The following is a 16,752-nucleotide window of genomic DNA, read 5'->3' as shown; positions in this document are numbered from 1 at the left end:
AATAAAATGAATAAAACTTCAAATAAAAATATATTTCCAAAGGAAAATAATATATTTGGATGAGTAATAAAGGAACAGATCTCAACAAACATGAAAACTATTGAATTCCCCTTTCACTGAAGAGAGAGATGAGTTATATGCACATTTAGCAAGAACCATGACATCCTTCCCTAAAGTGGTTTAAAGATTCCCTCACAGTTTAACCAGTCTTAAAAGCCCTCAAAAATAGATAGGAAGTTTTTACAAAGGAGACAGCTTCTTCCTTGCTATAGTTCTGAATTACTTCTTTTAACTTCTAAATTATTTGCAAAAAGAGATAAAAACGAAAGCAGAGAAGGAAAAAAGAAATGAGATTCTGAGAAAGGGGAGAAAAAAGTATTTAGGAATCAGAGAAAAACGGGAAATAAGTGGTATAATTCTGAAGTTCCTACACGTTTAGGTATGACGCTCTCAGAGAAAATCACATATTAGAGTAAAACAGTCTATTAACACCTTAGCAAAAGATGATTAAAAATAAGGCATCTATCAACAATCGATAATCCAATATGATGATTTTAAAAACAAGATTAGAGAATAAACATCTGAATTATAAAAAAGAGCTAAAGATGAGAAATGTAAGATCATTTTGCTTTTCCAACACAAGTGCCAGTAAAAGGACTTACCAACTTTTTCCCTGATGCTACTGGTTGCCGCCACCGTCAAAGCAGATGTTTCATGCCTCCCAGAATAGAGCTGAAAGTCTGGGGAAAAGTAGGTGGCGTCTTCCAGAACCTGGACAGGACTACTGGGGCTATAACAAGCAGGAGGGGAGCCTGGAGGAAAGAAAGTGAAGTGAATATGAGTGCCAATCAAGTCCTCCTTCCTTCCTGCATGACTCACAAGAACCCACCAGGCATTCTCCCACAGCGTTTCAACTTGGCCGAGGGAGCTCTGTCTTTTTGATTCATAAAATTCCAAAGTTACTATTCAGAATTATCACAAGTCCAGCCACCCACCAAAATGACCCGTGAAGTCAACATAACAGTCCTCAAGACACACTGAGTGAAGGCACGAATGCTCTAATGCTCTCACACAACCTGGCAGCAGCACCAGTGAAAAGTCAAGCCCTTTGCGGGACTGAATGTATCACAAAATTCTGAATGGTCAAGGTTGGGGACAGAAGGGAGGGAAGCGGGGAGGCCACTGAAGGAAAGCTAAAATGGGAAGAGCAGCTGTCTCTCAAAATATATAAAAGATACAGAGAGGAGTGGTCATTCTGCCACACCATGTGTTAGCAAGAGAATGTGCTCTCTGCCCCACTCAAAGACTTCTGGAGTCTCATGTTACAACGTGGAGCTGGGGCTATGGGGTCTGGTCTTCTGCCAAGCACTGGCCTTTCAGCTGCAGCTTATCTGCTTCACATACAAACTGGAGTGTGCATCCTGTTCCAATTAAACGCGACACTGTATTCAGTCCTTCAGTCACTGAACATGAGATAGTACTACAGTAACACTGATACCACACACACAACATCTGTGGGAACATTCGGCAGGACGGGCCCAGGCTGTTTTCCCTCTCTGCACTGATTCCTCTGCGTGGGCATCAAGTTTAAGGCTCTTTTCAGCTAAAGTAACTTCTTTTACTCTGGGGAAAGAATCATAGTACTTTTTAAAAAACTGACATCCTTGCCCAAAAGATAACTTCATTAAAAGAAAAATCCTGTTTTTCAGCTATGGCTTCCAACTGGTAATTTGAAATTTCTCACTAGGTTTGTTATCTACCCATTTCCCACAAGGCCATAGTTAGTAGTAAGTGACTAATTATTGATCCAAACGACCATAAGACAGGAATGTCCTCATCTTCTTCCGGAGTGTCTTTGCCTCAACATACGAAACAGTATGTGCGTGCGTGCTCACATGTATTACAGGCACATTTTGGACTAGAAAGAAAAAGGATTCTGACAACAATTTTTTTTCTTATATATTTAAAATAATGTAGTTGTAATGCCCACTTTAAAGATGAACATAAACCGAGTATGAATGATACTATATGAAGATCAGTCTAAGACTTCAGTTCCAATGCATTACAGTATCTGCCAGCCTTCTCCTTTTGGCCAACCTGGAAAAACTAACCTGAAAAGAAACTCAGCCCCTTTCTGGGCATCATCCTCTACATCTATAAATCTAGAAGTCTAGGGCTAAAATTAGGAATCACGGATGACCTGGATACGAAGGCAAGTCCTAATCTGGCTTCCTCTTTCAGGCAGGTGGAAAAACGGTGGAAAAGGAAAAAGATACAAGGTGCAATTCTGGCTGCACATTAAAATCACCTGAGAAACTTTAAAAATCTCTGTACCCAGGCCCCACCCAGATCTATTCAATGAGAAGCTCTGAGGATAGGGCCCAGGCACCTGTATTTTATAAAGCTCTCCCAACGGTTCCAATGTGTAGCAAAACTTGGGAAGCTCTAAGCAAGAGGGAGAACAGCAACAACAAAACCAAACCACAAAACACCTTTCTGTGCCTTCATCCCCATCCCTCTCACCAAATCAGAGTAAGAGAGGAGTTGAGAGCGCATATGCTTCAATCAAAGAAAGTGTGGTGTTTTCTTAAAATAGACACTGAGTCAGGAATGCCATGTGCCAGCATATTACAACTTCGGGTGATTCTGTCCACTCACATGACTAAGAATGTTAAATGAAAACAGAGCAAACTGATAATAAAACTGAGATCCAACTAAAATATATATGTGTGTGTGTACATATATATGAATATGCATATAAAGAAGAGTGTAGGGGGGTGTGTGTGTGTGTGTGCGCGCGCGCGGGTGTGCTCTCAATGTGGAGCTCAGTATGGATCCCAGCACTAAGCCATTCACAGTCACTACAAGGTCGGTATGAGTTACTTTTCCACGCCTTATCTCATGGCCTGCCAACTGAGAGTGGATTTAAGAACTCCAGACCACAGAACACTACAGAGGGCAATCCTTGAAGTGGGGTCGGAGCACAGAGGACAGCAAAGATATGCCTTCATCCTTCGCCATTGTTTCCTCAACGTTATGAAAGAACTAAAGCATTTCACACACCTTCACACACACCTGAATTCACACTGAAGGACAGGATGCCTAACTGTCAAGACATGTCAAAGATCACTTAGGACGTCTTCACACATACCCAGGGTCCCGCACGCCACTGAGTTACACTCCCACTGCTGCCGACCACTCCTCAGTGCTGAAGAAAGGCTGGCGAGCAGAGCAGATGAAAACAGACCCAGCAGATGAACATGCCAGGTACCATTCACTCCTCTGAAGCCAAGAGACAACTGGCTGAGCTATCCCAGCACTGACACAGACTCAAGGAGTCACTTTAACTGCTAGCTTTCTCACTTGAAAGACAAGGAAATGCGACAGTAATGTGAGTCACAGAGTCTACCCCGGATTCCAGGGCCACACAACAAAAATCTAATGGAGGTTGCAGTTCCACCCTACATGTACCTAATCCTTCCCCGCCTATTTTAGTTCACTGTCTTCACTGGGAACTCCTGCAACACAAATTGAGTCTACTTTCTTAGGGAAAATGCAGGGCACGTGATCTAAGCGACAAGGTCAAGGATATCCAAAATGAGGAATTGGAAAGAAACCTATGGCATGAGAGGGAATCTGTCCACAGGCCAATAATACAACAGGCTCAAACATGTCAACAGTTCATGGCCAGGACTGAGAGCTGGGAGAAACTACAGAAGCCTCCCAGATACCACTACCACCCAGAAAGCCCCTGCAGAGCCTGGCTCAGTCCCAGGGGCTGAGCAACCGTGCCAGTTTTTAGGGGAGCCCACAGCCTGCCAAGGACTCCACTGGCTCTACAGTGTGTTCTGTGTACAGTGTAGCTGCCTGTAGGTGCTTCATAAAGACCATTCCCATACAAGCACTTCTGGCCGTTGTAAGTAACTTTTAGATATTTCTTTCAAGCCAGAACCTTATCTAAGAATCACCACTCACACAGCTTTAGTCTGCACAGGGAAAGTGGTAAAAGCAATGGAAAACGAGCTAAGGTCTGAGTGAAGGAGTCAGCTCTCTGGGCAGTCTCCCACTGGGGAGGAGAAAGTACAGTGCCGAGGGCCCTTAACCTGAAGAAAACCTAAAGATCTGTTTTTGCTGCACTCAACAGAGGATGAAATTCTAACATTCTAGTTTAAGGGTACAACATTTCTGCCTTATATTGCCTATGACCCATTTCACCAAGAATGGCTCCTTTTTCTTAAAATCTGCACATCATTTGTCAACATGAAAACTCATTTGCTTCTCTCTCTCTGAGCGTGACTGCTTTTTTGGCTTGCTTTTCTGAAGCACTGAAAACTTCCTTCCCATATGGTTTTATGCATTACTTTCTTTGTAACAGAGGCCTTTAGGTAATGTGACTCTGAGCGAGACTGTTTTCCCTACTCAAGAGTGGCAATAACAAGGGCTTCATTGTTGAAGGGAAAAAAATGAATTAAGGTAAATGAAGTGAGGTGTCTCGGGGAGGCAAGAGGAGCAACAGAAACCATGATGAGCCACTCCTCTGCTTCACCTGCCACTGGAACGACTAATTCCCGAGGGTCAGTTCCTGAATTTGTCCACAGGCCAATAATACAACAGGCTCAAAGTCTCCATGAGTTTTAAACCCTGGAGGAGGTGAAACTGTCACTCCACTATCACAACATACAACTAGGAAATCACTTATCCTTAAATTCTACTTCCGGCATGCCACTCCCTTACACACAATGATTTAGGCTATAACTTCAGGGTGGAATTTTCGTGGTTTTCAAGGCTGTCTCTAAACAGGGCGCCTCTCTAGCTGTGCATAGTCCTGCTGGTCCCCTCAGCAACCCAGCATCCTGTGAGCATGTCATCCTCATTCTCCAAGTGTCATCTTCTGGCTTCACATGCACCCCTAACTACTCTAAAGTGCATCCTAGTAAATGCACCTCTTCAGTTTACCTCCTCTAGAACGCCTCTCAACACCACCCCCCATGCCCTGACTGGTCTCCCTTCCCTCAAGTGTCACCACAGTTATGATCTGAGGCACACAAAACTTGGTACTTAAATTTCATCTGCCTAGTGTTTTGCAGCAGTCATTTAATAGGCTGGTGTTATGGCCCTGGTGAAGTCATTAGCCCTTTGAAGACAGGCAGTGTACTGTGTACTTGCTAATTTCTGCAAGCATGTAGCATGTAAGACGTATGCTTCTTACTATGTGCTGACTGATGGCAAGAACACGGCATTATTCTCTGGAATGGTCTCATTACCAAGTAAGAGTTTAAGAAAAGTCAAAGATCCCTCCAAAGCCAGTCTCTATGAGAGTTCCAGATAATTCCTTGTACCTTTCAGCTCCGTAAGATGAGGGGGCCCTTACTCTCCCCTATGCAGCAAATACTAGTGCTTTCAACTCTCCAGCCAGCGACCCATTCCTCAGAGAGACCACTAACTGCAAAACAGCTCCCAGGTGTTATGTTACCGACGTGCAAAGCTTTCTGCCAGCTACATGTAATCCAAAACCTCCTAATGATTTAAAAACCATTTCACTGTCTAGATTACAATAACCTCCCATAACTTAATAACAGAGATTTTAACCACAGCAACAAACAATTCTGTGGCTTCTATCTTACCTTTCAAACAGCTAAGGAATTTGCTGAGTGTGCCAGCGGCCTCAAAGTTAAATGTAAGCCATCAAGCCTTCTGATTCTGGCAGAACGCGAGGTTTTTCTAGGGAGTTGAATACTCTGCTCAAGGAGAAGGATACTCTGGAAACAATGTTTTTAAAAGGGCTGGAGAACCTATGACCAGTACCTGAAAAATAAGGGCCAGCCTGTTTAGGAGTCCTCATGTGAAACCAAGCCAGCTCATCTGGATTAGCTGATTCACAATCTTAAGGGCAGCACTGACAGGCGGCAGTGCCTCCTCCAAACACCTGCATGCAACACATGTTTTTAAAAAGGACACAGTGTCAGGCGCGGTGGCTCACGCCTATAATCCCAGCACTTTGGGAGGCCGAGGCGGGTGGATTACTTGAGGTCAGGAGTTTGAGACCAGCCTGGCGTGGTGAAACCCGATCTCTACTAAAAATACAAAAATTAGCCAGGCTTGGTGGAGGGCGCCTATAATCTCAGCTATTTGGGAGGCTGAGGCAGGAGAATAGCTTGAACCCAGGAGGCAAAGGTTGCAGTGAGCCAAGATTGCGCCATTGCACTCCAGCCTGGGTGACAGAGCTAGACTCTGTCTCAAAAAATAAAAATACAAAAACCAAAAAAAAGAAAACAGTAAGCTCCACCACTAAACTAAAAGCACTCCATGGAATATGCTTTCTCACTCTCTTTTCCCCCAAGCAACCATTACCTGAAACCCAAGGTTTGGAGTTGGGGGTTAAGGGGTGGGGTTTACAAGATTCCCAACCCCTATATGTCAGGTCTTTTGAACGGGCATCAAACTTGAATTCTAAACCCTGGACCAATGCATATGTTCCAGAAAACAAGTGAAATCAAAACCCCAACACTTATTTAATTTAGACTCTCTCACTGAAAGTGGAATGTGTGTTGAATAACTTCAAACTCGTCTGAAGTTTAATTTTGTAATGCTTACTTGAAAATATCTTTGAGATATTATCAATATAAACCAAAATGCAGAGCACATGCTTGACCTTTAAAGTAACAATTGAGTCCAAGAGCTCACTGTGATTGGAGCTATAAATAGCAAGAAATGAGTAAGACTGCTTGGCCCTTAGGATTTTACGATTTAGCTCCAGAGACCAACGTGCACACAACTACCCATTTTGATTGCAAAGTTAAGTGCTCTATTAAAGGAACAAACTGCTTTTTGGAGGTCCATGAGTAATCACTACTACCTGTTGACTGACGGAAGGGACATAGAGCTTCAGTGACAAGGAGAAAGAGATATGTGGGCTGAAATTGAACCGGAGGGAAAATAAGGAGGATGTTAATCCACTGTGGGGTGCGGAGAAGGTGGTAGTGAGGGAAGACTGGCCCAACATGGGAAAAGGAAGAGCATAGGACTGGGTTATGAAAGTGTTGTCTCTTTAAGGAATAGAGAGTTCGGTGTAGCTTGGTTGTGGGTAAGGAGAAGGATGAAGCTATACCTATAGACTCAGAGTATTTACTGGCAGGAGGAGGGGGTTAAAAGCATTAGTACCTTATTTCCCTAACATGTTAGCACTGGAAAATAAACTAGAGATTAGGTAGTTCAACTTCCAACTATTACCTACCATATTCCCTTCCTGACAGTCACCTAAGTAAATCCTTTCAATGTTAGAGAACACTGAACTCGCTGTCTAAGTCTAGGGGCAGGTCTGTGTACCTTCCATTACAGAAGCCAAAAGGTCCCCTCCCTGTTCCAGCAGTTAGAATGACCGAGGCTCAGTCAACTGGATGTGCACTGAATCTTGAGGAAATGATGCAAAGACAAAAAGGTGTTGATAAACTACCTGCGATAGCACTATCTCCTGGAGTCCAGGAGCAGCCGCAGTCTCTATAGTGACCTCATCCTAACAACACAAGTAGCGTATCTCTGGCTGGGTTCCCATTGTCTATCTGCCTAGATTCCTGCCCATTTTCTGAGCCTTCCAATTAATTTGTGAGCTGCCCAATATATATTTACAATAAATGTCTCTTTTGCTTAAGTTAGCCAATGTCACTTTATGCTTCTTACAATCAAGAATCTCTGATGGATTTATTTTTTTAAGCAATTGTTCTGATTCTCATTCTAGTACAGCCTTCCGTTTTGTATCTTAAGTACTACATAACTTAGCACTATCTGCCTGGAATTATAGTAACTCATGTATATTGCCCTACCTATCCTTGGCACCACCTTGTGCAAATACCTGTGAGAAATACTTGCAGTTCCCCCATGATTTCTTCATCTAGAGGACCTGTCTACCCTTATAAATCTATGCAACTTTTACTTTGGCACATACTAAATGCTAAAATATATACTAATTATGAGAAAGTCTTTTGAGGCTCTATTCTAGTGCCACTTCCTCCAGGGAGTCATCTTTTCCTCCTCCCCCCAATTTCTATATGCTACTCAGTGCTCCCCAAGCATTCTATGCATACTGATGCCATAATGTATTAAATTGCCTATGTATTTAGTTTCTTTCCCACCCCTCCCCCTTTAACTCATAAAGAGACTGTGTCTTACTCACCTTTGTGTCTCCAGTTACTAGCAGAAATAAGATCACAGCAAGTACTCAATTTTTATTTTACATATGAATCGTCTGCATATGTTCCTACTACCTAAGAGTTTCTGACACATCATGGGGACTCAACAAATACATTAGCTTAATAGATATATTAAGATACATTTTAAAATAACTAGTTATAAGCATGTTGTTACTACAGAACTTAGCTCAAAGTCAAGTTTGCCTTTTTTAAGGCCTCTCAAACTACTCAGGAAACTAAGGAACCTATTGGGGGGAAAAGAGAAAGCCACCTAGTGCTGAAACAGGTTAATTACAAGGGTACTGTGATCAGTTGCACAAAGGCTTTGTACATAATGTTAGAAAACAACCACACAGGGATTCTGTAGCTTGAGCACAAACTCACACTTAAGAGAAAGGTGCGCTCCCCTCCTCCTCGGCCCCCACAGGCAGGTCCTGAGCCCACAGGACTGTGCCCTAAATGCGGCCCTTGCTTGGGCTTCCTCCGCAGGTCTGGGTACCGGGGCAGAGGCAGGAGTCCTCCCTTCTCACCAGCCGTAAATACAAAAATGAATATTCCCAGTCCCACCTCTCACACAGAGTCACAGTGAGAATGCAGTGACAGTATCCATAATAAAAAAGCTTTCTCTACAAAAATAATTTTTAAAATTTAGCCTTTAACATAAAATTCAAAGGTCCTCAAATATCTTGACTCAAATTGTAATATTTATTTTATGTTGATATATTTGTTGCTTAACTTATCTCAAACAAAAAGACTGAAAGTACCTGAACTCCAGAGATTTTTTTCCTCAGGTAAGTTTTAATAAATAAACCCTGTATTTAATTAAGTTACTGAAATTTAAATAATCTTTCATCATAACCTGTTTGTTTATACCTATCTAGAAGTTAAGTATCTCAGGACCACAGTAGTATTCTTTTGGGTGACTCTGGCACACACTGTGGTCCCACTGAGAGTGAACAAGTATTACCAGTGTGTAATACTCACTGCAGACAGTAAGTACTTAATATTTTTTGAACAAAGGAAAACAAACAGGATAGAAAGCTTTAAAATAACCCCCCAGACATGAAATGACAATTATGTCTGCATAATTATGCTCTGCAAAGCTCCCTCTCTCACCCCCACTAAGAGAAAGGAGCAGTTCAGATATTTCCTGTCTGCCACGGATTCCTCCAGCTTTCCGGATCCCATTAGTGTGTATTGTTGCAGATGAGTGACACTGGGATGTCTGTCAGGCAGCGGCATCCCACAGGGACTGGGACTCTCTCAAGAGGCAAGCACATTGCTTCTAATCACACTCAGCCAGCTCCTAAATCAATATGTGCTCATGAATGAATTACGTAATTTAAAGCAACCAACATCTCCAAGAAACTAAATATCACTTAAGTAATAAAGAGTATAACCAATAAGAGCAGGAGCTACCATTTATTGAGTGCTTACTAGTGCCAGGATATTATAAAAATCATATTATTTATCACCACTCACTCCCATTTTGTTGATAGTGATACTGAGCTCACAAAGGTTACATAATGCCCAGAGTTACAAAACCAGCCAGCAACATAGCCACTCCAACAGAAAAGCTCTTTCGACTACAAAATTCTGCCCTCCAAAGACCCCTCAATAATGCAAACTAATTCTAAGTCTTTTTTTCCCACCAAATTTCTTAGATTAAAATTAATGAAATGTTCTTAACTTGTGGATAAAGGGGAAAGTTCCTGGGAAAGTTTATTTCTCTGCATGTATGAGGCAGAGAAAGATCCAGAACCATTTTCTTTGTGTTCTTTTTTTATTTTTTATAAGATCTTCAGGGAATAACAGTGCACTCCCTGCCAAACACCAGAACACCAAGACAACTGATGAAACCACCCTTCCTCATCACTTCCATCTGGCTGCATATTATTTTCTTTTTTTGCACATTATTTTCATGACCATGTTGCCACTTTAACAATGAATCCCAAACCTACAGTGTGTCCAAAACACTCATGGAGCTTGTTAAAAACATCACTTCCAAGTCCCCACATCAGACCTGCAACACTGGCTTCACCACAAGTATAGACCAGAAGTGATGTTTTTGGGCCATCTTTCACAGACAATTTGAATGCAGTCAGGTTTGGGAAGTTTGCACTTCTCTGCCAACATAAGCTCTTATGCAACAAACATATACACTCCTGAAAAGTTGTGGTAAACTGAAATGTTGTAAATCAATCACATTTTAAATACAAAATGTGTTGGATTTAATAAATCCAAAAAATAATGGATAAGTAAAGGAGATTAAACTCTTTCTAAAACTAAACAACTTGCAGTAACTCCTTCAGTAATGTGAAGAATACTTCCTACAATTTGTTACTTTTCAATAAATTCAGATTTAAAGTCAGTAGTTTCAGTGTCCTAGATTTTATACGTGCAAACCTGAATGACTGGATATGAGAATACAGCTATTTCAGTCACATCTAAAATACTGTTAAACAGAAACAAGGTGATTATATTAATAACAAAAAAATACACTCATTTCAACAACATGATGAGATAAAGCTGTGAAAATGCCTAGCATACCATACATAAATGCTTCATAAATCTGAAATTCAAAAATCCTCTGCTAAGAATGGCAGGGTAATCCTCATAAAGTTGTTATGAGGATTTAAGTTAGTTAATGTGAACCAACTACACACTAGTTGGTTGTAGTGGCCAACTGCAGGCAAAAAGTCCCAGTAATATAAGCAGCTATCTAGTTATAGGGAAGGAAGAAAGTAACATTACTGAGCATGACACGCTACAAGCATTATCTCAGGTAACCTCATGTTCCTGAGAATTAGGTTTCTTTTTCTCCTTTGTGCTATACAAAAACAGGAATGACAGGCCCTGGGTCACAGGGCTCATAGCCATAAGGCTAAGAGGCAAACTCAATTTTGACTGCTCCAAAGCATTCACAAAAAACAACAACAACAACAAAAACAGATACATGTGATAGTAGGAGTTACAAAGGATCATGGGTCATTGACAGCAAAAGGCAGAATTATTCACTCATTCATTTGTCCATTCAGTCATTCATTCCACAAAGATACATGACATTGAGCATCTGCCATGGGCAAGACAGTGCTAGATATAAGACCCAAATCTGAAAGTCTGTCAAGAGAGACAAACACATAAAGCAGAAAATTGTCAAACAGTGCAGAAATAACAGGTTCAAGGAAGTGTGGAGTGGTGAGCTGGGATACCCGTGCCCACGTTCATCTCAAAGCACACACACAGGATCTAGAACTGTACTTGGGGCTATACCTACCTCTTTCTCCTCTCTGACCTTCTTGTTTTGGCTCATGATACCCCCTAAAAATGTGTCTAAAGCAACAGAGCTTCTCCCTAGATCTAGAAGGTTGTATACATATAAATAACCCCTAATTTATCATCAGCCATGATGCCGAGAGGGAGACTAAGAGGGAAACATGCTGCAAAATAAAATTTTCTAGGGACAAATCAACTACAGGCAAATGGACGTAACCAAACACTGCTGGGAATTTTCTATGTGGAGGGCATTGTTCTGTTTTGAACAATTTGTATTAACTCACTCAATCCCCATAACAACTGTATGATGATTATCCCCATTGCTCAGATGAGGACACTAAAGCACTGAGAGTAACTTGACTAGTGCCATACCATCAGTAAAGAACAAAACTATGATTTAAGCCCAGCTAGCCCGGCTCCAGAGTCTATGGCTTTTGCCACTGTAGCAATAGTGCTCAAACTTTTTGGTTTTAGGATCCTTTCACACTCTAAAAATTACTGAGGACCCAATGAGTTACTGTTAATGTGAACTAAATCAATATTTAATGCATTTGAAACTAAAGCTTAGAAAGTATAGTTAATTCATGTAAAAAAAGCAATAATAAACCCATGATATGTTACATAAAATATTTTTATGGAAAAAAGTTTTAAAACGAAGTAAAAATGGGTTTTTGTAATTTTGCAAATTTCTTTAATATCTGGCTTAATATAAGACGGCTGGATTCTCATATCTGCTTCTGTTTTCAATCTGTTGTTATATAATTTTTGATTGAAGTAAATGAAGAATATCTGTCCTCATACAAATATGTAGTTGCCAAAAGAAAGCGTATTTTAATAGCCTCTTCAGATAATTTTGACTATTCTGTGAAACCCCACCAAAACTCAACAACTGGCATTTTCTTAAAGGCAATTGCAACATAATATATGAAACCCTGACAGTGGTCTTTTCATGGATACTCCTCCATACTGTATTACATTAAAATCTATTGGCCTATCTTTCACTTTGAAGGGAGTTGTTATTTTTTACATATGCATGTAACATCATATGTGGTCATCTGGAAAACAATGGTTTAATGAATTATAGAGATCTTCCATACATTGAAACATTTCAAGTGTATAATATCAACAAAATCCCATTTGTTAATATACCATGGATCTCAATCATCAGAAAAGTCTTTTACATATTGGGAAGTTGTCCAGTTCACGGTGGCAGATACAAGTTTCCCAAAATTCCAAAATCCAAGTTTCACTTGAAAGCTTGAGTTTTATCAAATTCAGCAAATAGTAGTTTTTCTTGAAGTGACAAGTTTCCTTTATTTATTCTGGAGAAAATATCTACCTAACGCCCAAGTCAGAATAACCACAGTTTGTCAGTTGTTCTTTCAAGTAAATATGCATTCCATGAGAAAAGCATCTAGTTTCATATTTATATCCCAATTCCATCACACAAGGGGTTTTTTTTCAGTTCACAGCGGAAGCACTTTATGTATCTTCCCATTTCATCACACAGGATGTTAAAAGGACACACTCAAGATTTGAGATTGAATATAATCTTCTGTACTACCTCAACTAGAACGTTCCTAAGTGGAAATGGGCTTTTTTGTTATTCTGAGTGTGTGACTAATTGACTGACTGCTACCACTGTCTTGATTCGTGGTTAAGAGTATGTCTTAGTATTATTATGAAGATTTTTTTTTTCTTTTTTTATTTTTTGAGACGGAGTCTCGCTATGTCACCAGGCTGGAATGCAGTGGCGCGATATCAGCTCACTGCAACCTCCACCTCCCAGGTTCAAGTGATTCTCCTGCCTCAGCCTCCTGAGTAGCTGGGACTACAGACATGCACCACCACACCCAGCTAATTTTTGTATTTTTAGTAGAGACAGGGTTTCACACGTTGGCCAGGATGGTCTCGATCTCCTGACCTCGTGATCCACCTTAGCCTCCCAAAGTGCTGGGATTTCAGGCGTGAACCACCGTGCCCGGCCTATTATGAAGATAGTTTTTAGGTCTCAGAGACCTCCTACCTCAAGGTTCCATGGAACACACTTTGAGAAGCATTGTTCTAAATGACACATCCTCTCCCATGGGGAAAGTCCAAAAGATGTAAATGTTACAGGAGACTTTTAAGATGAAAATGCTGACAATCAATTATAACTGAGAATGAGTTATCTCCTTGCCCAGGCAAAGGAAGACGGCCATGGCCATGGAAGTCAGTGAAACCTGAAGACACACAGAGGCCCTTTGATATAAAGCACTGCTTGAACTCTATTAGTCAGGCGAATGGACCTCTGTTGATTAAAGAAAATGCATCTGGAGAGAGCTAGATGCCCACCCAGAAAACACCTGCACAAGAATGCACCTTCGGGTCCTTGAGGAATTCTTATAAAGGGGAATATAAGTCAACAATGATTATTTCACTAGGGAAAAAAAAAAGTTCCACGAGATTAGTTTTAGGTGAGGAGAAAAGACATTGCAATAACTTGCCCCGCAGGAAGTCAGGTGATCCCGGACAAAGGGAAGGATGTTAAGACATGATGACTGAAGGGGAAAGAGAATGATGTTGTCAAGCCAAAAGACCACACTATTAGCAAGATTTAAAGAACAAAAAAAGATAAAGGAGAAAATATCCACTAAGCAGGAAGAAAGGACATGCCATACTTTGTTTTTGTTTGGCAAATCTGCTTTTTAAACAATGTAAGAATCCTGGCTGTGCCATTGATGAGCTATGCGAACACGAGCAAATGCTTTAATTTCTTGGTACCCATTGCCTTATTAGTAAGTGAGAATAATAATAGGGCCTACTATATAGGGCTGTTACGCAGATTAATTGAGACAACAGAAAGGGCTATTAACAGTGTTACAAGCACATAGGAATTTTTCAGTAAATTTTAGTTTCTGTTCATGAAGACTGGAAAACATAACAGGAATCACTCCCGTAAAGTTCACTTTCAAGAGATGATCACATCAGTGAGCTCTTTAAAATAGAACAGCAACAAGATGCTCAGGCAGATAAGAGATGAAAGCTTTTAGAGTTTTGTTTTGGTCAGACTATTCAGCTAACAAACTACGCTAAAATTACATTTTCAACTTTCCAAGAATTGGGGATGAGCGAAGATCTAAAATACACCATTACTCAGAAAATAAGCTTAACATATCCAGTTCCATCAAAGAACAAAATGAAAGGCTACATGGTAGAGTCAAAAGGTTCTTCAGTGTCTCCTTACCTGGCCCCCTTGGCATGCAAGTCAAGGGCTAAGTGGCCCTGGAGAAGATATCAGAAACCGGACTAGCCTGAATACCCCTCAGCTGCCTAAGAGGCTCCATCTTCAGAGACAGTGACAATAGGGGAGTTACTGAGGGAGGGGGTGACAGATTTGTCCTCTGTACTGAGCATTACAGATAAGAGGAAAAGAATTTTCCTCTCCCTAGCACCTTTGTTCCATAACTTCCCTTTCATTTCATCTCTGATATAACAGGACAGAGATCAAAACACGAACTTCAAATCTCTTCTTCGCAGTGATCTGTTCCTTTCACTGACAACATAGGAAAAAATAACTCTTTACTACCAAAAATGCAGAAAAGTCTATTCCTTCAGGATCATAACATATATGGCAATTTAAAGCCCATTTTCATTCTCAAAACAGTGAGCCTTTTAATGGACTAGCCAATTAAATGATAAAATTTTTTAAAAAGGTCAACCTCACTTCAAGGTATATAATGTGTAACATTTTCTCTAGTATCCTATGCAACAGGTAACTGGATAATTTTTTCAAGTCAAGGATCTCAAAATAGATTTACAATAATTATTTGAAAAAAAAAGTCTAAATCAATGTGATCAGCCATCATAATATAACATTTCTGGAGATTCTATCCATATTCTGTGGATGCTGATCAAGTTCTACCTGACAAGTGCCCAGGGGTCTTACAGTACAATATCTTAAAGGGAAAAAAAATCATGAAAATAGGGCTTTCAAGTGTATTACCCATTACCTCTTGTTTACAGAGCATATAAATGCATTTTATACTAATTCTATCACCATTTTGTACCTTCAGTTACTGTCTATTTTGGAATCATAATCTTGACTATGGAGAGCAAAGCATCTTCTTGGAAGAAAACTATCATGCATTCTTGTATTATCTATATGTCTCTCCCCACTCCTGATTCAAATGACACATCATATTACCGATGTTCATGATGACTATCTGAACCATCAAGAAAATGTTACATAAGGCAGGAGGTGAGGTAGTGGGGAGGGGATCAATCTTACAGAAAAACCACCACCAAAAGTATTTGCTTTCAACTATACAGAAATTCACATCTTCAGAATAACACAGTTTCCAGGTAATCCAAATAGTCAAAGACTTAACTGTGGGCTACATTTTTAATACTTTACCTAATGATAACATGATAATGATGATGACTGTAGCAGTTTAATCCATGTCTGTAAATTCTTTGACACACCTGTAGAAAGGTGGATCCACATCCTTGAATTTAGGCAGGTTTATAAGTCCATTAGGCCAAGAGAAAATAGAGGTGTAACTCTATGTGTCTTCCAAAATTAAATCATAAAAAGCAATGCAGTTTCCATCCAATTTCCTGGAATACTCACACCTGGAGCCCTATGCCACCATAAACGATTCTAACTAGCCCGATCCTGTAAGGAAGCCAAGTCATGTGGAAAGGCAACTTGTTGACACTCTAGTCTGCAGACCTAGTCTTCAAGTCATCCCAGTCCAGGTGCCAGACATGTGAATCCAGTCACAAACCACCCATGCGCTCCCAGCCTTCTTGTCCCAGAAATCCCAGGAACGATGGAGCAGAGACAGGGCATCCTACACTGTCTTGCCTGAAGTCCAGACCCACAGAATCTATAAGCATAATAAAATGTTGCAATAGTAACTGCAACAACCATGATAACTAACACTTAACTCTTCCAATTTGTCAAATATTGTTCTTATACCTAGCATGTAATTCTCCTAACCACTTTTTGAGGTAGGTGTAATTAAGAGCCCTACATATCACATGAGGAAAGTCTACTTGACAGAGAGGTTAAGTAATTTAGCCAAGATTATAAAGCTAGTGAGTGGCACAGGTCAGGTGTGGAAACGGGTTTCCAGCTCTGGAGTCTTAACCATTAAGCTCCACAGGTAATTACTGAAATAAAAAAAAAAAAAAAGATATCCAAAGGGCACATCACAATTTGCCCATTAAGGTCTTCTTCCCACCATCAGGCAGGATATTACATCATACTTTCTCAATTTAAACAGAGTTCTAGTAAGATACCCCT

General features: G+C 40.5%; 1 protein-coding gene across 8 annotated transcripts in view; it reads right to left on the bottom strand.

The window, feature by feature from the left end:
* AMOTL1 (angiomotin like 1) overlaps positions 1 to 16,752 on the bottom strand; it is a 172,765-nt gene that overhangs the window by 82,605 nt on the left and 73,408 nt on the right. For 7 of the 8 annotated variants that reach the window (XM_050758886.1, XM_050758889.1, XM_050758891.1 and 4 more), the window contains one exon: positions 663 to 812. The exons of the other annotated variant lie outside the window; for it this stretch is intronic. In XM_050758886.1, coding sequence (XP_050614843.1) covers positions 663 to 812 — 150 coding nt within the window. The remainder of the gene's footprint in view (positions 1 to 662; positions 813 to 16,752) is intronic. 8 annotated transcript variants of the gene reach the window in all.

The sequence above is a fragment of the Macaca thibetana genome, chromosome 14 (assembly GCF_024542745.1).
Source record: "Macaca thibetana thibetana isolate TM-01 chromosome 14, ASM2454274v1, whole genome shotgun sequence".
Taxonomy (NCBI): domain Eukaryota; kingdom Metazoa; phylum Chordata; class Mammalia; order Primates; family Cercopithecidae; genus Macaca; species Macaca thibetana.
This window is presented reverse-complemented; position numbering and strand designations above follow the sequence as displayed.